General features: G+C 36.8%; 1 protein-coding gene across 1 annotated transcript in view; it reads right to left on the bottom strand.

Annotated features, from left to right (window-relative positions):
* The window catches only part of PIGK (phosphatidylinositol glycan anchor biosynthesis class K), a 140,414-nt gene that overhangs the window by 28,421 nt on the left and 84,792 nt on the right, over positions 1 to 27,201 (bottom strand). Inside the window, exon 10 of the mRNA XM_027536849.1 lies at positions 24,801 to 24,885. Within this exon, the coding sequence (XP_027392650.1) occupies positions 24,801 to 24,885 (85 nt within the window). The remainder of the gene's footprint in view (positions 1 to 24,800; positions 24,886 to 27,201) is intronic.

The following is a 27,201-nucleotide window of genomic DNA, read 5'->3' as shown; positions in this document are numbered from 1 at the left end:
AATCGCTCAGTCATGTCCAACTCTTTGTGACCTCATGAACTGCAGCACGCCAGGCCTCCGTGTCCATCACCAACTCCCAGAGTTCACTCAAACTCATGTCCATCGAGTCGGTGATGCCATCCAGCCATCTCATCCTCTGTCATCCCCTTCTCCTCCTGCCCCCAATCCCTCCCAGCATCAGGGTCCTTTCCAATGAGTCAACTCTTCGCATGAGGTGGCTAAAGTACTGGATTTTCCGCTTTAGCATCAGTCCTTCCAATGAACACCCAGGACTGATCTCCTTTAGAATGGACTGGTTGGATCACCTTGCAGTCCAAGGGACTCTCAAGAGTCTTCTCCAACACCACAGTTCAAAAGCATCCATTCTTCGGCGCTCAGCTTTCTTCACAGTCCAACTCTCACATCCATACATGAGCACTGGAAAAACCATAGCCTTGACTAGACGGACCTTTGTTGACAAAGTAATGTCTCTGCTTTTGAATATGCTATCTAGGTTGGTCATAACTTTCCTTCCAAGGAGTAAGCGTCTTTTAATTTCATGGCTGCAGTCACCATCTGCAGTGATTTTGGAGCCCCAAAAAATAAAGTCTGACACTGTTTCCACTGTTTCCCCATCTATTTCCCATGAAGTGATGCCATGAAGGGACCAGATGCCATGATCTTCGTTTTCTGAATGTTGAGCTTTAAGCCAACTTTTTCACTCTCCTCTTTCACTTTCATCAAGAGGCTTTCTAGTTCCTCTTCACTTTCTCACATAAGGGTGGTGTCATCTGCATATCTGAGGTTATTGATATTTCTCCCAGCAATCTTGATTCCAGCTTGTGCTTCTTCCAGCCCAGTGTTTCTCATGATGTACTCTGTGTATAAGTTAAATAAGCAGGGTGACAATATATAGCCTTGGCGTACTTCTTTTCCTATTTGGAACCACTCTGTTGTTCCATGTCCAGTTCTAACTGTTGCTTCCTGACCTGCATACAAATTTCTCAAGAGGCAGGTCAGGTGGTCTGGGTTTCCCATCTCTTTCAGAATGTTCCACAGTTTATTGTGATCCACACAGTCAAAGGCTTTGACATAGTCAATAAAGCAGAAATAGATGTTTTTCTGGAACTCTATAGCTTTTTCGATGACCCAGTGCATGTTGGCAATTTGATCTCTGGTTCCTCTGCCTTTTCTAAAACCAGCTTGAACATCTGGAAGTTCACGGTTCACGTATTGCTGAAGCCTGGCTTGGAGAATTTTGAGCATTACTTTACTAGTGTGTGAGATGACTGCAATTGTGCAGTAGTTTGAGCATTCTTTGGCATTGCCTTTCTTTGGGATTGGAATGAACACTGACCTTTTCCAGTCCTGTGGCCACTGCTGAGTTTTCCAAATTTTCTGGCATATTGAGTGCAGCACTTTCACAGCATCATCTTTCAAGATTTGAAATAGCTCAACTGGAATTCCATCACCTCCACTAGCTTTGTTCGTAGTGATGCTTTCTAAGGCCCACTTGACTCACATTCCAGGATGTCTGGCTCTAAATGAGTGATCACACCATTGTGAAATGTCTTAGTTAACCAAAATTAGGTAAAATGGATACTATTCTCTTTTTACAAGGTATTAATCACCTTGGTAAATAAAAAAAGGTACACAAATAAAATTTAAAAACTGAGTATGTTGATCAGGCACTGGTAAATACATCTGAGTGCAGACCACAGTAAAAATAATCTTTCAAAGAAACTGTACCTATATAAATGTTACCAGAAACTATAACGGAAATATACTACACTGATTACTCACCAAACATGATTAGCACAATGAAATGAAAGTTAATCTTGAATGTTACAAATCTGTAACTAACTTATTGATTTCTTTAATATTAAATATGACTTTTCTGACATGAATATACCCATTGTAAAGTGAATGATAATCTCAACTCTTATTGGGAAGCACATTAAGATGATTTCAGATCAATTTAGATGACAGATTAAATAACTCCTAGTCACACTATTTCGATCTGTTGCTGGTCAGTAACTACTGCCAAGTACACAGCATTAAGCTGAAGGACACTGTATTTTTAGATGTCTGTATCCAAACAGCCAGTTTCTAAGAAGAGATCCTCCTGTTTCATATTCTCCTTTTGCCACGGCACTTCCAGTACTGCCTTTGGTGGATCCTTGAGTTCACATGCTGTCAAGTTTATCAGGATAGGCACATAACCGCTATTGATAAAAGCAACAATGTATTTTTTTTAACTAAAATGTTAATTTACCTTATTGTACTGCAAATTAAAATCTTCCTACTAGATGCATACGGTACAATGAGCATGAGTGATCTGGTTGTTATTTTCTTCACTGTATAATGTACTTTTTCTTCCTCATGTACATATTTCTATTGAAAAAGTAGATACAAATACCCAGCTAGGGAACTAGCCAAGGAGCACATCACTTTTTCCAGAGGTGGAAAATGGCCCATCTCCTTGCTTCCAGTACTTTTTGCCTCAGGGCCCAACAATCCTCCACCAAAGCACATTTATGCCCCTAACACCCTGGTTTACACATTGTTAAGACAAACACTGTCAGAAAATCTAAGAATATACCATAAGTTTTGTGATACATTTGATACAATGAAATACAGAAAACAAAGACATTCTTCATTTGGCACACTTACAAAATTACAATGAATTTTAAGACACTGAAAGCTGCCATTATGATTATCTCACAGAATGTTATTATAATAAAATAAAAACCCATTATAAAATACATTTAACAAGTCTTTACTATTCATACAAAATAGTCTAAAAGAAAAAATTATAATATATTTTCTATGAAGAATCAAAAACTCTTCTGAAAGCCTTTTGTCTTAGTAATTAAGATAATAAAGCTGTAATGCAAAGGGAGTAAGGTTAATTACTACCAAGATCTTAATATTCAAAACAATACAAAGGGTCAAATGACTAACATTCATTAGGGATGTTTATTTTCTAAATGTGATGAACTATTCCTTACTTGTGAAAGAAATGTATATTTGTCTACTTGATTTAATTGCTGACTGTTTAATTTAGTTGTGTATAGCTAATTCTCAAGTATTCAAGGTCCACTCATGCAAGATGGAGATCATTAGAGATCACTGACACTCATTTTTCTTAACAACTTTGAACAAACCACTATCTATCAGGCTGCCTTCAGTGGTGAAGAAGAGAGAATTAGTACAGGCAAACAGGAAATAAATTCTATCACAAATATTCTGTCTACCGTCAACTCTATGGAAGATGTTTTTGAAAATCACATTATAAATGGTTGTTATATTATCAGGGTAGCTCACAAAAGTCTATAAAATCCTTAATGTTGCTAAACTTTCTGAACTAAATATAGATCCTCAGATTAGGTGATAACACAGAAGAAACTTTTCTAGTGAGTCAACTATAGGTACAGTTTTACATGAGTAAAGTTAAGCGCATTCTCCTACCACTCACAACCCACATCCCCTCAGATCTCTATCTTATCTAAAGTTGTCATTTGGGAGCCAAGGACAACTGGGATGGAGAAGGAAAGCAGGAACAGAATTAAAAGGAGGGTGATTCTCTTTAGGCCAGTTTCTAAATAAATAGATACTCATGTGCTGAATACTGAATGAACTCTGTTGACATTCAGTTCTTTCAAAATATGGTCCTAATTAAACAAAATATGAATTACATCTGTTAATATCTTATTCATTACATTTCCTGGGGACAAAGTTCCTTTTACAAGAACTCACAAGGTTGGCCAGAGGAACTATACCTATGTTAAGACGAAGGATTTTAAGGTCAAACAGAACTATATCCAAATTCTGGCTTTGCCACTTACAAGATGAAAGATCTTAGGCAAGTTAATTAAACCATTTTGAACCTCAGTTTAATCTACACATAAAATGGGAAAGACAACTTTTTCAATGATAATTATTATCTGATGACGATGATTACAATTAACTGTGAAACATGAGGTTTTACACCGGTTTGCAGGTGCCCCCTGAATATGGAAAGGAGTAAATGGACTTAAGACACATTTAAGGGACAGAACAGCAACTAAAAACTAATTATATATGAATACTGTGAGGGGAAGAGAATATGAAACGGAAGGAGAGGAGGGAGGGATGAAGGGAGGAGAGACAGAAAAAAAAAAAAAAGCCCAAGAGTCTGAGCCAATGTTATTGAGAATACAGTGGCATTAAGATATAAAACCTAACAGAAGAACCATTTAAGAAAGGGGTGAATTCAGTTTTAGACAATGTGTTGGAGACCCAGGTGGAGATACCTTACAAGCAATAAGATGTTGTTTTGTAACTCAAGAGGAAGACAAAGATATTTGGGGGTTACTTGCATATAAGCAATATTTGAAAACCATTATGATACACTGAACAGTAGGAAGTGGGGGTCCAGCAGGAATTTGTAACAGGGACAGAATCCTAGAGATATGTCTAGGAAGATAACAGCAAAAGATTTTCAAAGGAAGTGATCAGAAAGATTGAAGGAAAACCAGTACACAGTGATGGTTGGTCCAAAAGGAAAGAAAAAAGGTTTCAGAGACCTAAATATCACAAATAAGTTTTTTTAAAAAATTAGGATGATGTGAAAATTAGGACATTTTAGTACATTTTGCAAGAACAGGTGCAGAGAGCATTTGCTAGAGTACAAACTAGAATAAAGTAGATTGAGGGAAAAATAAGGCAGTGAAGAAATAAAGAGTGGCAGTTGACTTTTTTTATTATGGTAAAATACACACAAAATTTGCCATTTTAACCATTTTTAGGAATAGAATTCAGTGGCATTAAGTACATTCACACAATTGTGCAACCATCACCACCATCCATCTCCAGAACTTTTTCATCGTCCCAAACTGAAACTCTATACCCATTAAACAGTAATTGCACAGCCCCTCCTCCCTCAGCTCCTAGAAATCACTGTTCTATTTTCTGTGTCTATTCTTGGTATTCTGTGACCATTCCTGGTACCTCATGTAAATGGAATCATACAGTATTTGTACATCTGTGTTTAACATTTCACTTAGTATGAAGTCTTCTAGGTTCAGTATGTTTCAGAATTTCCTTCCTTTTTAAGGCTAAATAATACACCATTTTATATATATGACATATTTTGTTTATCCATTTTTTTGTCAGTGGACATTTGGGTTGTTTCTATCTTTTGGCTATTATGAACAATGCTGCTATAGACACTGGGTTACAAAATCTGTTCAAATCCCTGCTTTTAATTCTCTGGAGTTTGTAGTCACAAGTAGAAAGGATAATATAATAATTATTTTGTTTTTTTTTTCTGAGGAACCACTGTACTATTTTCTGTGGTGGTTGTATCATTTTACATCTCCACTAACAGTATACAAGGGTTCCAACTTCCCCACATCCAATCTAGCACTCATCCTTGTCTGGCTTTTTGATAATCACCATCGTAATGGGTATGAAGAGATTATCTCACTGTAGTTCTGGTTTGCATTTCCCTATTGACTAATGTCTATTCAAGTCCTTTGCTCATTTCTAAAATGCATTGTTTGTTTCTCTATTGTTGAGTTTGGTTACAGCAGGATTGAGGATGACTTTTTTTAAGGACTAAAAACATCTAAATCAGGAATGGAAAGTGTAAAGAAAAGAGAGAAAGGCATGATAGATGGAACGATGTAAGCAAGGTTTTCTATGGTATAATTCACACACTTCTTCCTTTCAGACGGACAAAAAAGATAAGACTTGTGACAACACAAATAAGTTTGAAAGTACGGGAAGGTACACTGAAGGTGTTTTCGTCTAATTTTCTCAAGACTTAGGAGGCTAAGTCATAAGCTGAACAGGAAAGCAGATAGAAGTGGGGAAGAGGCATAGAGACTATAGCAAATATTTGGAACATCTGTAATTGAAAATTGGTAAGAAGCCTAATTAGATTTATTCAGCAGCATTTAACCCAGATGAAGCTGTCAATGTCTTCACTGTTGCTTCTGTTATTGTCATTGGCATCATCATCATCATATTTCCAATACATAACTTGCAAAAGAAAGATTAAGAGACTTGTCCAAGACTAGATAGCTATTAAATGGTGGAGATTGGATTCAATCCCAGTCCACCTTATTACCTTATGCTGTGACCTAAGAAATGCTAATGAACTTTACAGTTTTAAACATAAATCTTTCTGTTTTATTTTAATTCTTCTGAATAAAATCCTAGAGGTGGAGTGGAATTACTATTATTGGTTATTAATACACACACACTAACAAACTACTTTTCAAAAAAGCTGTATTAACTTACATTCCCATTAGCAATTTAAGAACATGCTTATCTCACTGCCTCTTCACCAATACCAACTATTCTCATTTTTAAAATCTTTTCAATTTTGGTGAAAACTGGTATCTGTTTGTTTTTATTCTGGAATACTTAACAGACTAATGAGGCTTAAACTTTTCATTCCTAATACAGAAATTTAATATATCAGGAACTATATGACAAATTTGTAGGTAGACAGAATTTTTCAAACTTACATAAAGTTAATGAAATATCAGTACTGAAATATTGATTACTATTTTCAAATAGCTTTACAGTTTCATGTATGCCTTGAAAAGTGACATTTTGGGAAGCAGGTCTCATAAGTTATAATATGAAATCTGAGATTAACTTATATGAATGTAAAATCATATCCCAGGTGATATTAAAGGAATAACACATGACCTTCAAGCAGTGTAATTTCCATTACTTGTCTTGTAATTTGAAAATAAATAAGCAGTATATTATTTTTCACTAGACTTCAGTTTTAAAGTCTACAATTAGGGAAAACACTGTAGGAATTTAAAACAATCTCAGTCAGTCCCTAGGCAGGGAGAGTTCTATGGATGCTGTCTTTTTATGAGTTTCCAGGTATTGATAATTCAATAGGCACAATTTAAAAGAGAAACTGTCCGAAGTTTTCTACTTGATAGACTTTTCAGTCAACCTTTAGTAAAGTTTAGCTATAATGAGGCAGGCATTACTAGAATAGAAAAACATAAACATGTCAAAATAGCTAGAGTAAAACAAGATGAAGAGCTATCACAAACAAGGACAGAACTAAAAAACTGTCCAAATACATGTCACACGACAGAAGCTAGAACTGCAGCATCTAAGACAACATCTGAGAATGCAGCAAAGTGAGAAGAGGTTCTCAATTATACATATTTTAAATATTACATTATAAGATTAAGAGACTAGAGCATACCGATAAAAGGTTTTATTGGCAAACACTGCAAATAATTACCTGCAGTGGTACTCAACATGGGGCAGTATTACCCTCCATGGGATGGGAGGAGTTCAGAAAAGGCGAGTGCATTGTTTGGTATCACAGTGAGTGAGAAGTACTCACAGAAACCAGTGTTTGGAAAGACCAGGATGCCAACAACCCTGTGATACACAGTCCAGTCTTGTACAATGAAAGAACAGTCTCACTCAAATGCCAAGAGTACCCACAAAGCACAACAATGGACATACCAGGAAACTATATGGATTGGTTGTACTAGAAAAAAAAATTACCTCTAGGATTTAAAAGGAACAACAAAGCATAGATGAAATAAAATTTTGCAAAACAGACTTCCATGTTATAAGCCAAGGCCTATGAGGACACAGTGCAGTATTTCTTCCCAGTAAACTGAATCTTCAATGGATATATATAGCTCTATAGTAATCTTTTGGGTAGCTTGTCTGAATGAAAGAAAATGGGTTACACTATATCATCATTATGAACCCTGCAGAGATGCATTAAAAAATATAGATTTTGCAATCTACTAATCTTATTAAAATATTAAAGGATTTATAAGAAGCCTTATAACTGAAACAGTGGGATCCAGGGAAAGCCTGGAATATGGATAAGAACACAGTGGGGAAAACAGTGGATCATGTATCTCTGTCAAGACAAAATATGCGAAAGTTAAAGTTTTTTAAACAATACACAGGTTTGGGCCTTTGTTTACACATAGCCTTTGCCTTAGTAAAGGGTCTTGAATTAATAAAGATAAAATTGTTTCATGATGTTGATTCCCAGAATGAATCTCTCACATATCTTAAATTCCAGGAAACTATCTACTAAAAGATGTCTAATCAAGATGTTCAAATCATGCATATTTATGCTTATTTAATATAGAAACAAGCTGAGACAGCAAGATAAATTTAATTTCACAAGTGAGGACAATAATCATCAGGACCAAGAACAGATTCATTGGAGGTTTAAAATTCAGTTCGTACTTACAGAGTTCATACCATATCTTTGCTGCTTTCATAGCACAGGATACTCACCGGTATGAAAGCCTGCAGTGCTAACATGTCCAGGTTCAAATCTTGGCTTCGCCATAGACTACATATTTGATTGTATACAAGTTGTCTCTTGTTCCTCTGCCAACATTGCTATGGTTTTGTGTCTACCTTCATGAGAGATACTGATCTGTGATTTTCTTCTCTTGTGATGTATTTGGTATCAGGGTACACTAACCTCATTGATGCTTTCGAATTGTGGTGCTGGACTCTTGAGAGTCCTTGGACTGTGCTACCTGATGTGAAGAGTTGACTTAATAGATAAAACCCTGATGCTGGGAAAGACTGAAGGCAAAAGGATAAGAGGGCGGCAGAGGATGAAGGTTAAACAGTGTCACCAACTCAATGGACATGAATTTGAGTAAACTCTGAGAGATGATGAAGTACAGGGAAGCCTGTTGTGCTGCAGTCCATTGGTCACAAAGAGTTTGATATGACTTAGCAACTGAGCAACAACAACTCTAACGTCATAAAGTAAGTTAGGAAGTGTTTTCTCCTCCTCAGTTTTCTGTGACTGTATACCATTTTTTACTTAAATGTTTGACAGAATTCACCAGCCATGCCATCAGAGTCCATACTTTTCTTTGTGCTAAAATTTTAATTTATAAATTCAATTGCCTAACTTGAAAATCTATTTAAGCTTTTCTACTTATTTTTGGACCAGTTTTAATATTTGAATTTTTCTAGGAATTTGTCCATTTCATCTAAGTTATCTAAAATTTGTTGGAAAAAGGTCTTTATAAACTTCATTTATAATTCTTTTGATTTCTAAAGGGGTTGTAGTGATGCTCCCTCTTCATTCTTGATTTTGATAATTTTCTTCTTTTATTATCTTAGTCTGTGTTACCAAATTTGTCTATCTTTTCAAAGTAATAACATGATTTCATTGGCTTTTTTTCATTTAATTTTTATCTTTAGTAAATTTTTATATCTAGTAAAGACTTGGAGAAGGCAATGACACCCCACTCCAATACTCTTGCCTGGAAACTCCCATGGACGGAGGAGCCTGGTAGGCTGCAGTCCATGGGGTCGCTAAGAGTCGGACACGACTGAGCAACTTCACTTTCACTTTTCACTTTCATGCATTGGAGAAGGAAATGACAACCCACTCCAGTGTTCTTGCCTGGAGAACCCCAGGGATGGGGGAGCCTGGTGGGCTGCCGTCTCTGGGGTCGCACGGAGTCGGACACGACTGAAGGTACTTAGCAGCAGCAGCAGCAGCAGTAGCAAAGCACTGCCTGAACATTCTTTTAGAAACTAACGAGCAACGTGAGCTTTATAACAAAAAAATAATGGTGACATTACTACTTCATTTCCAATTCTCCTTCCTCTAATTCTTCTGATTGTGGTCAAAAGATGTTTATTCTTTTGATCGTGGCCTCTTTTTTTTTTTCATTCTGGAAGCTTTTAGGGCCTTCTTTTTACTTTTTATTGTTCTCAAATTTCAAACTAATGTTCCTTGGATGGGGTCTATTTGTTTCTTAGCAAACCCAAGTTCTGCAAACATATTCTTGCATTATTTCTTTAATATAGCTTTCCCTTTATTTTTTCTTTCTGTCTTCTTTTTCCAATACTTTTCATTAGTCACATGTTGGACCTCACGAATTATTGTCCGAAACTGTGAAGGTTCTGAAATTTTACCCTGCTTCCAAGATAACAAGCTGGCCTAGAACAGTTTCATGGTTACTGGCAGAAGACATGGGACTCCTAAATCAGAGACAAAGTACTTTATTACTCATAAGCTACATGAGTTTCACATGTGTGCCAGTTCTTTTTGTCCCCAAGTCCCATGGGGACAATGCAGTGGCAGACCTTGGTAATTACTATGCACACAGTAGGTTTATGTAACAGACAACAAATCCCCAACCTAGAAAATCCCAAGTCTTTTATAACAAGCTGCAATAAATCTGTCTAATCTTTGCCTGTGAGAGAGACATTATCTTTGTGATAGCAAACAAATCTAAATGAGTCACTATCTCTATCTTCCAATACTGTTCACAAGACAAACATCTTTGCCAAAATAATCCAGAGTAAAAGTTTGTCAGTGTGGGACTTACCTGGTGGTCTAGTGGTTAAGAATCCACCTGCCAATGCAGGGAACAGGAACACAGGTTCAATCCCTGGTCTGGGAAGATTCTGTAAACCATGGAGTAATTAAGCCCCCGCACCTCAACCCCCGAGCCCTTGCTCTAGAGTCCACGAGCTGCAACTACTGAGCCCACGCACCACAACTACTACTGTGCTCCCCAAGAAGAGAAGCCACCACCATGAGAAGACTGTGCCACGCAACAAAGATAGCCCCACTCGCTGCAACTAGAGAAAGCCCATGTGCAGCAAGGAGACCCAGCACAGCCATAAACAAATAAATAAAAATAAATAATTTTTAAAAAGCCTGGCAGTGCTTCTGCTCATAAGATATGTAGAAATGTGAGACTCATACAGAATTGTCTACAATGTATTAATTGAATTTTCTCATCCTTTATCTTTGATTTTCCTTCTCTTTTTGTTCTGTCTCTTAAGAGATGCCTCAACTTTGCATTCAAAATTTTCTAGTGAAATTTTTATTTCTAGTCATATAGTTTTAATTTCTAAGAGCTCTTAAAACCTTGTTTTCTGCATATTCCTTTTTGTGTACAGTACCCTGCTTCCTATTTGGCTTAGAGGATAAAACGTCCGCCTGCAATGCCGGAGACCCGGGTTTAATCCCTGCGTCAGGAAGATACCCTGGAAAAGGAAATGGCAACCCACTCCAGTACTCTTGCCTGGAAAATCCCATGGATGGAGGAGCCTGGGAGGCTGCAGTCCATGGGGTCGCAAAGAGTCGGACACAACTGTGCGACTTCACTTTCACCCTGCTTCCTAAATAAAATACCTTCTCTTTGAAGCGACTTAGCAGCAGCAGCAGCAGCTTTCTGAAATGGTGGTGGTAGTAGTGGTTGCTGTTAGTACTGTTTTCTCCTATTCCTGTCTTTGTCTATATTTGCTAAGTTCCCTTTATCCATTTGCTTATTTTGAGCTTTGCCTTCCATAATAAAGAATTCTCCAAAAGTTTAATGATCCTTGGTTGTATCTCAAGAGTAAGGAAATAAAACACACTGATCATAAGACTTTATGCATTAACAGCACTTACCAACCACGGGGCTTACCAATGAGGTGAACAGACTGGGACTGGGCTGTTAACTGGGGTCCTGCAAATGTCACAATACACCATTTTTTTTCTATTAGGCTAGTTGGAGAAGGCAATGGCACCCCACTCCAGTACTCTTGCCTGGAAAATCCCATGGACGGAGGAGCCTGGCAGGCTGCAGTCCATGGGGTCGCTAAGAGTCGGATACGACTGAGCGACTTCACTTTCACTTTTCACTTTCATGCACTGGAGAGGGAAATGGCAACCCACTCCAGTGTTCTTGCCTAGAGAATCCCAGGGACGGGGGAGCCTGGTGGGCTGCCGTCTATGGGGTCGCACAGAGTCGGACACGGCTGAAGCGACTTAGCAGCAGCAGTATCTTCAGGGAGGAACTCTCCAGTCTTCTGCCTGATAGAATATAAGCCTGACACCAGTGTTTTGTAAATTAAACAGGAGAAGGGCACAGAGAGTTCTTCTTTGCACACAACCTTTGAGGTGTCTGGTGTCTGCTTTCCCAGGTTCTACAATACAAATGGCTTGTTCTCAGAGATCTCCCTCATGATGAAAATTAGGGTATAGCTTGTCCACTCCACTAAGCTGATTACCATTTATTCAACTAATTTTCTTCTTTTCTTCTTCCAATTTTGGTGCCTCTCATCTGCTATTTTCTACTCCTCCATTTTCTTTGTTTTACGGTATTTATATATTTTTATATCTTTACTGTCATTTGGGTAGGGTTTTTCAGGAAGGAGAATAGACATGCGTTCAATTAGCCATGTTTAAATAGCTCATAAACATAATTTATAAATTTTAGTAAAAATTACCACACTGTCCCTACCAATTAACACTCCTCTCCAATAGTTTATGTGCTTTGTTGTTACTGAGTATTACTTACTTTTCATAGTTTTGCTAATGTAAGAGATATTTAAATGGGAAATTTTTTTTTAATTTTTAAGGTTGAGATGAATAATTCTTAGATCATTAATGAATATTAATGTTTTTGTCAGCTTATTAGTTATTTTTATTTCAGGTCTGTCTGTATGTATGAGGTCTGTCTGTATGAAGTTCTTTGCTCCTTTTCCACTGGAGTGTTAGGTTTGTTATCACTTTGTAAAAGCTCTTTATATATAAAGATGTCAATTCTGTGAGGAAAATAGTTTTGCACTTTGATATTTGCCTTTTTGTTTTGATGTACATAAATTTTATATTTTTACAAAGTCAAATATATTGATTTTCCTTAAAGCTTTTGCCATGATTTTCCCTTAGAAATTCCTTATCAAAAATATTTACGAATATATAGTTTTGACAGGTCTCATTTTTTGCATTGATCTATAATCCAATTAGCATCTACTTTTTCCAAAAGTTATAAATCAAGAATCTAGTCTCTGCTGCCCCTCCCAAAGACTTAACTGTCCCAGCATCATTTACTGAACAATTCTTTATTTTCTCACTGATTTGTGGTGTCATCTTTATCATTTATATAATCCAAATGCATAGTGGGGTTTCTAGGCTAGCTAAGTGATTTATATTATCTACTCTGCTCAGATCTATTCTGCACTTAGGACTTACCTACATTGTTTTATCAGTACCACTTTGTATACCTAAATAGTACAAGCCTAAATATTTTAATATCTGGCAGAGCTAACTAAAATTGATTCTTGACACAAAATTTCAAAAAATAAAACACATACCTAACTAGATGATACTAAAGAAAAAGTGTTATGGTAAATTATACATTCATTACTGATCTTTTCATTTTTCCAGTACATTTCTAAAATATATCACTTTTTTAAAAAAGGAAGATTAGTAACAATTGTGTTTGAGATTGATATACTACTCCTAGCTCAGTTCAGTTCAGTCACTCAGTCGTGTCCAACTCTTTGCAACCCCATGGACTACAGCATGCGAGGCTTCCCTGTCCATTACCAACTCCTGGAGTTTGCTCAAACTCATGTCCATCAAGTCAGTGATGCCATCCAACCATCTCATCCTCTGTCATCCCCTTCTCCTCCTGCCTTCAATCTTTCCCAGTATCACGGTCTTTTCAAATGAGTCAGTTCTTTGAATCAGGAGGCCAAAGTACTGGAACTTCAGCTTCAGCGTCAGTCCTTCCAATGAATATCCAGGAGGGGTTTCCTTTAGGATTGACTGGTTTGATCTCCTTGTTGTCCACGGGACTCTTAAGACTCTTTTCCAACACCACAGTTCAAAAGCATCAATTCTTTGGCGCTCAGCTTTCTTTAGCCAACTCTTACATGCATACATGACTACAGAAAAACCATAGCTTTGACTAGACGGACCTTTGTTGGCAAAGTAATGTCTCTGCTTTTTAATATGCTGTCTAGGTTGGTCAGAGCTTTCCTTCCAAGGAGAAAGCGTCATTTAATTTCATGGCTACGGTCACCATCTGCAGTGATTTTGGAGCCCAAGAAAATAAAACTTTTACTTTTCCCATGGTTTCCCCATCTATTTGCCATGAAGTGATGGAACTGGATGCCACGATCTTATTTTTTTGAATATTGAGTTTTAAGCCAGTTTTTTTACTCTCCTCTTTTACTTTCATCAAGAGGCTCTTTAGTTCCTCTTTGCTTTCTGCCATAATGCTGGTGTCATCTGTATATCTGAGGTCATTAATATTTCTTCTGGCAATCTTGATTCTAGCTTATACTACTCTTAACTACATATTAATTTTTCAAAAACTTGTGTCTATTTTTTTTTAATCCCTGCTTGTCACTATTTTATAATTCAATAAACTCTACATGGTGCTAATCTATTTTTTATGTTTACAAATTAAAGTAACACGAACCTACCAATTAAAAACAGGAAAGAAAGAAAAATGTTTTCTAACCCATCTGTATGTAATTCTTTTCACAAAGAACAAAAAATACAAACTTTCCACAAAAGTACCAGAGTATAGTCACATATTTCAAATCTTAATAGTAAATTTAAGTTATTTTTTAAAGTGGTTTAATTGTAAAATTAACATCTCTGAAATAAATGTGAAATTACTTATATAGGAAAATCATCCACATCTCTCCATACATGTCTCAGTGAGATAGTTCTGTACCTGTCTTCCTAGTAAACAGATTAAAAGAAAAACTAATCTTCCTAAAAGAAAAATTATCAACATAAGCACACAAGGTTAACCAAACCACTTTCTTTTGTATGTGTTTTTCTATTTTTCACAATATTTTATGTCCTAACTTTATAAATCTTTAAGAGGATTAGTTGTATTTTCACATAAAATAATGGTCCTTTCATCAGTATTTGCAATTTACACTATCCCATGCAACTTATGGGTTTTCCTGCTGTTGTTGCAAGACCACTAGATTGTCTGAATTGTTAATATAATGAAACCTACAATTTGCCTACCTACTCAGAAACATTAAATAAATACTACCACTGTTGGTCATGAAAGGAACCCAAGTGTCATAAATAGTCTGCAGTAAACTCTTTTTGTGACCTTTAGAAAACCCTTCACTTACATTTCTTCTTAGTCAGCATGTCAAAGACTCCTAAATTCAACAAAGGTCACCATCCTTCTCCAGTGTCTACTATGTCCAATGTCTACTATGTATCAGACACTACACTTAATTCAATTTCCAATGAAAATACTAACACCACTCAACAACATTTGGGAGAATTCAAATAACTTCAGTTTACAAGAACGAAATAGAGGAAAATGGGGGAAAGGGGGCAAAAAGAAGTGAGGAAGTCAAAACAGGATAGAGAACAGAGGAAAGGAATAGGAAGGAATGACATCTACTCTGTTCTCTTCCTTTAACACTGCCAGAGCTATACAACAACGTGGAGAGACGATATATAAAGCATTAACAGGTGTACTGTGCACTTGGCTGACTCGGCAGCTATCAGAAAAGAAGATACCAATCCAAACCTATACAATATAACACTACATCTCAAGGAAGGAACACCTTGAATCTTCCAGTACCATGAAGCCATGTCACTACCCACTACTACCTAAGCTGTGATTCCATCATACCAGGAAGGAGTGGAAAAGGAAGAAAACTCTAGGTGAGAGTGACTAAATTTTCTACCATTAGGCTGAAAGAAGAGGAGGGATAAGAGGTTGATTTAAAAAAAAAATAAATCCAATGATAAGAAAATACAGAAAACATGTATTTGCTCTACTGACTGTGACTTCTGAAAATCATCCACACTATAAAGCAACTATGCTGAGGGGCATTCACATCATTTCCAATTTGTTGTGGCCAAAAGCAAGACTGCTGCAAATATCACTGCACTGAGATGCAATGGTTTTGATATATTCAGAGCTCTGCAATGCCAAAGAATGTTTAAACTACCATACAACTGCACTCATTTCACATGCCACCACGGTAATGCTCAAAATCCTTCCAGCTAGGCTTCAACAGTTCATGAACCAAAAACTTCCAGATGTACAAGCTGGATTTTAAAAAAGCAAAGGAACCAGAGGTCAATTGCCAACACTTGTTGGATCATAGAAAAAGAAAGAGAATTCCAGAAAAACATCCACTTCTGCTTCACTGACTAGGCTAAAGCTTTGACTGTGCAATTCACACCAAACTGTGGGAAATTCTTCAAGAGATGGGAATACGAGACCACCTTACCAGCCTCCTGAGAAACCCGTATGCAGGTCAAGAAGCAACAGAACTGGACATGGAACAACAGGCGGGTACAAAATCTGGAAAGGAGTACATCAATGCTGTATACTGTCCCCACGTCCAAGGAGCAGCAGCTGAGCAGGCAAAGGAGGACCGAGAGGAGCTACTCCACGTTCAAGGTCAGGAGGGGCAGTCAGTGAGGAGATACCCGTCATCCAAGGTAAGGAGCAGTGGCTGCGCTTTGCTGGAGCAGCCGTGAAGACATATCCCACATCCAAGGTAAGAGAAACCCAAGTAAGACGGTAGGTGTTATGAGAGGGCATCAGAGGGCAGACACACTGAAACCATAATCACAGGAAACTAGCCAATCTGATCACACGGACCACAGCCTTGTCTAACTCAAAGAAACTAAGCCATGCCGTGTGGGGCCACCCAAGATGGGAGGGTCATGGTGGAGAAGTCTGACAGAATGTGGCCCACTGGAGAGGGAATGGCAAACCACTTCAGTTTTCTTGCCTTGAAAACCCCATTAACAGTATGAAAAGGCAAAATGATAGGATACTAAAAGAGGAACTCCCTGAGTTGGTAGGTGCCCAATATGCTACTGGAGATCAGTGGAGAAATAACTTCAGAAAGAATGAAGGGATGGAGCCAAAGCAAAAACAATACCCAGCTGTGGATGTGACTGGTGACAGAAGCAAGGTCCGATGCTGTAAAGAGCAATATTACATAGGAACCTGGAATGTTAGGTCTATGAATCAAGGCAAATTGGAAGTGGTCAAATAGGAGATAGCAAGAGTGAACATCGACATTTTAGGAATCAGCAAACTAAAATGGACTGGAATGGGTGCATTTAGCTCAGATGACCATTACATCTATTACTGTGGGCAGGAATCTCTTAGAAGAAATGGAGTAGCCATCATGGTCAACAAGAGTCCAAAATGCAGTACTTAGATGCAATCTCAAAAACGATAAAATGATATCTGTTCGTTTCCAAGGCAAACCATTCAATATCACAGTAATCCAAGTCTATGCCCCAACCAGTAACGCTGAAGAGGCTGAAGTTGAATGGTTCTGTGAAGACCTACAAGACCTTTTAGAACTAACACCCAAAAAAGATGTCCTTTTCATTATAGGGGAATGGAATGCAAACGTAGGAAGTCAAGAAATACCTGGAGTAACAGGCAAATTTGGCCTTGGAATATGGAATGAAGCAGGGCAAAGGCTAATAGAGTTTTGCCAAGAGAATGCACTGGTCATAGCAAACACCCTCTCCCAACAACACAAGAGAAGACTCTACACATGGACATCACCAGATGGTCAACACTGAAATCAAACTGATTATATTCTTTGCAGCCAAAGATGGAGAAGCTCTATACAGTCAGCAAAAACAAGACTGGGGGCTGACTGTGGCTCAGATCATGAACTCCTTATTGCCAAATTCAGACTTAAATTGAAGAAAGTAGGAAAAACCACTAGACCATTCGGGTATGACCTAAATCAAATCTTTTATGATTACACAAGGGAAGTAAGAAATAGATTTAAGGGACTAGATCTGATAGACAGAATGCCTGATCAACTATGGATGGAGGTTCGTGACATTGTACAGGAGACAGGGATCAAGACCATCCCCATGGAAAAGAAATGCAAAAAAGTAAAATGGCTGTCTGAGGAGGCCTTACAAATAGCTGTGAAAAGAAGAGAAGTGAAAAGCAAAGGAGAAAAGGCAAGATATAAGCATCTGAATGCAGAGTTCCAAAGAACAGCAAGAAGAGATAAGAAAGCCTTCCTCAGCTATCAATGCAAAGAAATAGAGGAAAACAACAGAATGGGAAAGACTAGAGATCTCTTCATGAAAATTAGAGATACCAAGGGGACATTTCATGCAAAGATGGGCTCACTTCATGCAAAGATGGTCCATATCATCTTTGGATCTAACAGAAGCATAAGATATTAAGAAGAGGTGGCAAGAATACAGAGAAGAACAGTACAAAAAAGAGCTGCACGACCCAGATAATCACGATGGTGTGATCACTCACCTAGAGCCAGACATCCTGGAATGTGAAGTCAAGTGGGCCTTAGAAAGCATCTCTACGAACAAAGCTAGTGGAGGTGATGGAACTCCAGTTGAGCTATTTCAAATCCTGAAAGATGATGCTGTAAAAGTGCTGCACTCAATATGCCAGAAAATTTGGAAAACTCAGCAGTGGCCACAGGACTGGAAAAGGTCAGTGTTCATTCCAATCCCAAAGAAAGGCAATGCCAAAGAATGCTCAAACTACTGCACAATTGCACTCATCTCACACCCTAGTAAAGTAATGCTCAAAATTCTCCAAGCCAGGCTTCAGCAATACGTGAACCGTGAACTTCCAGATTTTCAAGATGGTTTTAAAAAAGGCAGAGGTACCAGAGATCAAATTGCCAACATGCACTGGATCATCGAAAAAGCAAAAGAGTTCCAGAAAAAACATCTATTTCTGCTTTACTGACTATGCCAAAGCCTTTGACTGTGTGGATCACAATAAACTGTGGAAAATTCTGAAAGAGATGGGAATACCAGGCCACCTGACCTGCCTCTTGAGAAACCTATATGCAGGTCAGGAAGCAACAGTTAGAACTGAACATGGAACAAAAGAGTGGTTCCAAATAGGAAAAGGAGTACATCAAGGCTGTATATTGTCACCCTGCTTATTTAACTTATATTCAGAGTACATCATGAGAAACGCTGGGCTGGAAGAAGTACAAGCTGGAATCAAGATTGCTGGGAGAAATATCAATAACCTCAGATATGCAGATGACATCACCCTTATGGCAGAAAGTGAAGAGGAACTAAAAAGCCTCTTGATGAGAGTGAAAGAGGAGAGTGAAAAAAGTTGGCTTAAAGCTCAACATTCATAAAACTAAGATCATGGCATCTGGTCCCATCACTTCATGGCAGATAAATGGGGAAACATTGGACACAGTACCAGACTTTATTTTTTGGGCTCCAAAATCACTGCAGAAGGTGACTGCAGCCATGAAATTAAAAGACACTTACTCCTTGGAAGGAAATTTATGACCAACCTAGATATCATATTCAAAAGTAGAGACATTACTTTGCCAACAAAGGTTTGTCTAGTCAAGGCTATGGTTTTTCCAGTGGTCATGTATGGATGTGAGAATTGGACTGTGAAGAAAGCTGAGCACTGAAGAATTGATGCTTTTGAACTGTGGTGTTGGAGAAGACTCCGAGTGTCCCTTGGACTGCAAGGAGATCCAACCAGTCCATCCTAAAGGAGATCAGTCCTGGGTGTTCATTGGAGGGACTGATGCTGAGGCTGAAACTCCAATATTTTGGCCAACTCATGTGAAGAGTTGTCTCATTGGAAAAGACCCTGATGCTGGGAGGGATTGAGGGCAGGAGGAGAAGGGGACGACAGAGAATGAGATGACTGGATGGCATCAGTGACTCAATGGACATGAGTTTGAGTGAACTCTGGGAGTTGGTGATGGACAGGGAGGCCTGGTGTGCTGTGATTCACGGGGTCGCAAAGAGTCGGACACAGCTGAGCGACTGAACTGAACGAACTGAACTGTCACCCTGCTTATTTAACTTCTGTGCAGAGTACATCATGTGAAATGCTAGGTTGGATAAATCACAAGACGGAATCAAGATTGCTGGGAGAAATAACCACCTCAGATATATGGATGATACCACTCTAATGGCAGAAATCAATGAGGAACTAAACAGCCTCTTGATGAAGGTGAAAAGAGGAGAGTAAAAAAGCTGGCTTAAAACTGCACATTCAAAAAACTAAGATCATGCATTTGGTTCCATCACTTCATGGCAAATAGATGGAGAAACAATGGAAACAGTGGCAGATTTTTATCTTCTGGGGCTCCAAAATTTGTGAAGACAGTGACTGCAGCCATGAAATTAAAAGACACTTGCTCCTTGGAAGAAAAGCTATGACAAACCTAACCTAAACTTGGAAAGTAGAGATGTTTTTTGGCTGACAAAGGTCTGTATAGTCAAAGCTATGGTTTTTCCATAGTCACATATGGATGTGAGAGCAGGACCATAAAGAAGGCTGAGCGCCGAAGAATCGATGCTTTCGAACTGTGGTGCTGGAGAAGACTCCTGAGAGTCCCTTGGACTGCAACAAGATCAAAGCAGTCAATCCTAAAGGAAATCAGCCCTGAACATTCATCAGAAGGACTGATGCTGAAGCTGAAGCTCCAATAATTTGGCCACCTGATACAAAGAGCTGACTCCGAATAGATACTGATGCTAGGAAAGATTGAAAGCAAGAGGAGAAGGGGATGACAGAGGATGAGATGGTTGGATGGCATCATCAACTTAATGGATGTATGTTTGAGCAAACTCTGGGAGATAGAGAAGGACAGCAAAGCCTGGCATGTTGCAGTCCATGGGGTCGCAAAGAGTTGGACATAACTTAACAACTTAACAACAACAATTGCCATGCTTACCACCAAGTTTAGAACATTTTTACCACTTCAAAAAAAAACAATCCCTATACCCATTTAGAAGTCATTCCTCATTCCCCCACCTCATCCCCATTCTAGACAACCCATAATAGATCTGCCTATTCTAGACATTTCACACAAACAGAACCATACAACATGTGGTCTTTTATGATAGACTTTTACTTAACACACTGTTTTCAAGGATCACCCATGTATACAGGTATCAGTACTTCATTCCCCTTTAATCACTGAATAATGGCCCACTGTATGGATATATTTTATTTGTCCATTAGTTGATCAACACTGTGATGTTTCCAATTATTGGCTATTATAAATAATACTGCTATGACCGCTCACGTACAGGTTTTTGTGTGGATACATGTTTTTACATATGTAGGCTGGAATCATTGGGTCCTATGGTAAATCTACACTTAACCTTTTGAGAAACTGCCAGACTGTTTTCCAACATGTGATTTTAATTTCTGCCAATTTGATGGGCATACAATAATTTTACTTAATTTGTAATGTGTACACTTCCTTAATGAGTTTTAGGCTTTCTTTTCACTCACTAGCCATTTCTGTTTGTTTTTCTCTCATCTGCTTTTCATTTCTTTTGTCTTTTTTTTCCTACTGAGTTTTGTCTTTTATAAACTTTCAAGAATTCTGCTTGTATTTGTGATATTAACCAATTCACTACTGTCTTCTTTGCAAAGATCTTATTTTGATTCTAACCTTAGTGTTTTAATGTTGTGGTATCTTTTGATATATAAAATACTAAATTTTTATGGAGCCAAACATATCTCCTACATTTTTGTGTTCATTAAGAAGTTCTTTCCTACTTTAGATTAAAAATGCAGTTGCCGAAACTTTCTTCTAAAATCTTACTTTACTTTAAGTCTTCATACAAAATTTATTTTATATTACATAGTATGAAATTGAAATTAAGCTGTTTTCCTATTGAAATACTATAATCTTAATCATATATATTTAATGATCAAATCTCATAAATTTTTTTCTTTGAATTCTCTATTCAGGGTTTTTTCAAGCCACAGATCGGGACTGTTTGCTTTTGAAATCAATTCAGTTAAGTTTTATTTGACACTGAAAAGAAAACAAAGAAAATAATGTGCATCACATGTACTGAGGGTAAATGTTTCATAAAACTTTTACTTCTAATTTTTAACACATACATACATCAATGTATGTAAAATGTATTTCTTACTATGAATTATAATAATGTTTGAAATCCAGCCTTTCATTGTATTCCATTAATCTATTTATCTATTCCTTTGTCCATACATATTTATATGATTCAAGAGGCTATGTTTTCTTTTATATACCTTCTTTGTCTATTATTAGATATTTGTTCTTCCACATGAACTATGTGGTCATTTTCTTTTTCTAACATTAAAAAAAAAAAACTTGCTTCTATTCTAATTAGAACTGCTAATTTGGGAGAATTATACTTTATGATATTAAGTTCCCTGCCCCATCAAATACTTGGTATAACTTTCTGCTTATGAAACGTAGTATGCTTCCATGATTCTTATGCTGTAAGTTCTATAGTTTACTTGCCAAATGTACTTCCTAAGTATTTTATAGTTCCCTTCATTGTGAAAGAACATTTTTCCCATTTCCATTTTGTGTAGTTATTGTAAATATAAAGAAGCACCAGTTTTATTCATCTTATGTCTGACTATCTCACCAGATTCTCTTCTTACTTCTACTGCTTATAACTTGAATGTCTTGGATTTCCTAGATGTGCAATCATGTATGCTAGGACACCTAAAAAAAGTAAATAATTTGGCAGTATAAAATGGCAATATTGAAATCTTATCTATCTCCTCATTGTAACACACAGTTTAAGTAATATAAACAAGAAATTAATTACTCAAATGACTGAAATACATTCCTCTCTCTCACTCTCTGGTATTTCTCGAGTTGCTCTTCATGTTAAGCCCTGTGCCTGGCTCCTCCTCTCTCATTTTCTAAACTGTGCCCTGGCTTCTGATGCCTAGGTGGTAGGGAAAAGAGATGCTCTGGCTCTCACTATACCATTGCACACACACACACACACACACGTATATATCTCCATCCATTCAGACATATGCAAACATGGCACAAGACAAGATGCTGAAAAAAATATCAAGAAATCAAGGACATCCAGAAAGACAATCAAATAGAAGATATGGTGGCACTAGTGGTAAAAAAAACCCACCTACCAAGGCAGGAGACATAAGAGACTCGAGAGACATGGGTTTGGTCCCTGGTTCAGGAAGATGCCCTGCAGGAGGAAATTGCAATCTACTCCAGTAAGCTTGCCTGAAGAATGCCATGGACAGAGGAGCCTATGGGCTACAGTCCATGGGGTTGCAAAGAGTCAGACACAACTGAAATGACTGGGCACACAGAGGATAAGATATGTGAATAAATAACATTATTTCAAATAAGAATGACACACACTCCAAAACAGAGATAGGTAAAGCATGACTCAAGATGAGAAGAAAAACAGTTACTTACAGTACAAAAACACACTATTATAGGTGGAGGTTAAATATATACTTCAATAACACTATAATACAGATATATTACATATTTTGAAGTTTTATGGGATTGGCTGCACCTAATTATTATATACATTACTATTCTTTTAGGGGAAAAAATGGCTTTCAAATAATTCACTTATAAGTGAACTCCTAGCAACATACTCGACAGACAATTGTAACAGTTTCAAACTTGTAGTATTGTCAATAAAGGGAAATAAGGGGAAAAATGATCTTTCCTGATTACCCCTTGAGAACAAAATTAATGTTATTCAATATAAAGAAAAAGAAATTCCTACCATGAATCTTAAAATAAAAATTTTATAAATTCAGGTACTATAAAAATTTCATTATAATTGTTTATAATTCAGTGTTAAAATTAATATAGCTTCTTATAATGCCAAGAATATCATCATAAAAATTTTGACCAGGGTAAAAGTTTTTCATCTTTGAATTCACACAGTGTATATAACAGCAGTTTATTGGTTCATTCACGCTATAAAAATATGACTGACATTTCATCTGGTCAACCATCTTAAAGGTTAACTCTTGTTTCCTATTTTAGATTTTATTCTAGGTGAAGTGTTGTGCACAGATTCTATTTACCTATTCTGAACAAACCACAAACTGTTTCATTGCTCACTGTTACTGTTAAGAACATATTGACTTGCTGCCTGCTCTGCTGTTAAATTCATTTATGCTGAGAGTCAGGCATGAAGACAGAATTTTAAATGTGACATTTGCAGGCTGTTAGGTCATTTAAGCTCTGACAACACCAGGGAATTCCTGACATATAACTGGACCTGATTACCAACCACAGATAGACTGTGGGCAAATTTTAGACCACTTTTTGTAATTTCCCATAGAATTTTAATATTCAATTTTAACATCCATGAAAAGATCTATATAGCCAACATTTTAAAGTAAAAGCCTATTTCTTTTAATAAACTCAACCTGGTACTCATAATCAATCTGTATCTGCTAAATAAAAATTCTTTTGATTGGCAAAGACATACGGAAAGACTCAACAGTAATTAACATTTGTGAAAATTCTGACAAATTCTGACGTTTAAGGGCTTTTAATATTTCCTATAATCTATAGCCTCTGATAAATATGGTAGGTCTATAGGCCATAACTCTCATCAACAAACCTCTTTTAAAATTCTTAGATTCTGGTCTAGCAGGGAGGACTTTATACGCTGTCAGAATTACAGTACAAAATCAAAGTTTAAAAACTTACCACACTGCCTTCTCTAAGATTACAGTAATGTAGAAGGGATGATAGAGTCATTATAATTGGAAATGAAAAAACTACCCATATGACATTTAGAATTACACTTTACAAAGGTTGATAATGGGGTGGGGTGGAAGAAGTAGGGAAAGATTTCTTTCTCATTTTAGCTACTCAAAGAAATTATACCAAATGATATTTTTTCAGCATTTTCTTTGTCATTAACAAGTACCATATACAATGGTTCAAATGAAAGTTCTCTGAAATTGTCTTGTTGTTAAGTAATGCACAAAAGATAATTCTGATTCTACCCTGTATTTTATATAAGCAATAATTCTACTGTTAAACAGCAAGTAGCCTTTTAATACTGCGCTTTGAATGAGATTTCCAACTGTAAGAGGTGGAGTCTAAATAGGGCTAGACAGCCTGGAATGCCTTTCAGCTACAGCACATTGATTCTGAAAAACCTAACAAAAGCAATTACTTTTCAGAGATTAAAAATCTTGTTTCTTTCAAAAGAATAAAAATGGAAAGCAAACCTGGTGTATTATCTGAGCTACAGGAAGTTGTTCAGCGTATTTCAGAGGTTCCATTAGTTCCTCAACCATCTGGTCTTTCTTATAGCTGGAAAAAAGAAATTAAAAAATACAAAGCTAAAGTATATTTTTGTAAATATGGCAAATACTTAAACATATCAAATATGAACTATATTAAAAATATATATATCTGAGATTGTAAAATAAGCAGTATTTGTCAATAATCTATGAAAAATAATCTAAGGATAATTTTTAAATGATACAACCATATATACATTCAGATTGCATAAAATTACTATTTAATAAGACTACTTAACATCACATAATAGTCTCATCCTGTCTTTCACTCTGAGACTTAAAAATGTTTAAGAACTCCATGTTCACTGCATATGCTTTTAAAGGTCTTCAAAACCTGGCTCCAACTATTCAAGCCTCATCTTCAGCAACTCCTCCTCTACGTCCGAATTAACAGTTTCAGCCATGCCCATCTACTGGTCCCCTGCCAGTGGGCCTTGTATTCTCATGACTCTGATTTTCTTCATTCTGTTCCCTATTTGGACCAATCAAAGCTCCCTTTTTATTTACTCTTCTTTCAAATATAGTAATTTATTTAGATCTTAGGTGTGCTTTTTTTTACCACCTTGAAGACAAAAATCATGTCTTATTCTTCTTTGTATAGCCACTATTTACCATATAATGAAGACTCAATAAATGTTTGCTGAATGAATATATGAATAAAATAAAGACAATAATAACTCTCTGAGAGGTTATTCTATATGGAAAATATTTTAATACTTATATTTCAATGAGATGCAGAATTGACACAACACATACCTGATGGTATAAAAGAGTAAAGTGCAGAGTAAGAATAAAATCTCCCCAAATGAAGAAAACTACAAAAAAAGTTCTTAAAAAAGTATCAACATTTACAAAATAGCAAATAAACATTAGATTTTAAAACAGCAAGACTGAAACACATTTAAACTTTCAATTACCTTTTATTCCTGTAAACATCACCTTATCAACTTAAATTTAAAAACTGAAACCTTGAATTACCTTGAAAAATAAACAAGACTAGTATAAATCTCTAGTTAAGAAATCTGATGATGAGAAATCTGGAATCTCTCCCAATAAAAAGGCAAATATACAAATAAGGACAAAATTTTGTACATAAGAGTTTAAAAGACCTCTTAGATAGGTAAAAGTTTATATATACTTTGCAGATTAGCATAAATATAATTAATTGGAGGAACTTTGAAGACGCTCACTATTGATGAAAAAACTGTCTTAAAATATTGCTTTATAGAGACAGAAAATAGAAGGGTGGTTTCCAGGAGCAAAAGAGGAGAGAAGGGGGAATTACTAATGGGTAGTAATTCCAGTATTAAAAGATGAAAAAAGTTCTGGAGGTAGACACAGATAAAGACAAAGTCCTCATGAAGATACCAGGGGAAGATTTAACCATCTATAAATCAACGAGAGGCTTTATAAGAAAACAATCCTGTCAACACCTTGATCTTGGACTTCCAGCTTCCAGAATTGTGAGGAAATAAATTTCTGTTGCTTAAGCACTCAGTCTGTGGTACTTTGTTATGGTAGCCCTCACAAATTATATTAGAGTATACAATTAAAAATAAAATAAATATTCACTGACCAAAAATAACCCACATTATTTTTAAACATTTCACAATATACCACCTTTTAAAGCTCTATCTGTATTTTTAGGTATACAAAACATACACCAAGCAACAAAAGGAAAATAGATTAAATAATATCCAATTTAAAATTTTTGTGCTTCAAAATACACTACCAAGAAAGTGAAAAACCCAAAAAATGGAGGAAAATTTTTGCAAATCATACATCTGGGAATACCAGACCACCTGACCTGCCTCTTGAGAAGTCTGTATGCGGGTCAGGAAGCAACAGTGAGAACTGGACATGAAACAACAGACTGATTCCAAATAGGAAAAGGAGTATGTCAAGGCTGTATATTGTCACCCTACTTATTTAACTTATATGCAGAGTACATCATGAGAAATGCTGGGCTGGAAGAAACACAAGCTAGAATCAAGATTACCAGGAGAAATATCAATAATCTCAGATATGCAGATGACACCACCCTTATGGCAGAAAGTGAAGAGGAACTAAAAAGCCTCTTGATGAAAGTGAAAGTGGAGAGTGAAAAAGTTGGCTTAAAGCTCAACATTCAGAAAATGAAGATCATGGCATCCGGTCCCATCAATTCATGGCAAATAGATGGGGAAACAATGGAAACAGTGACTGACTTTATTTTGGGGGGGCTCCAAAACCACTGCAGATGGTGATTGCAGCCATGAAATTAAAAGACGCTTACTCCTTGGAAGGAAAGTTATGACCAACCTAGACAGCATATTCAAAAGCAGAG

Source organism: Bos indicus x Bos taurus, chromosome 3, assembly GCF_003369695.1.
Source record: "Bos indicus x Bos taurus breed Angus x Brahman F1 hybrid chromosome 3, Bos_hybrid_MaternalHap_v2.0, whole genome shotgun sequence".
Lineage (NCBI taxonomy): Eukaryota > Metazoa > Chordata > Mammalia > Artiodactyla > Bovidae > Bos > Bos indicus x Bos taurus.
The sequence above is the reverse complement of the archived record's forward strand: the minus strand, read 5'-3'. Positions and strand labels throughout refer to the sequence as shown.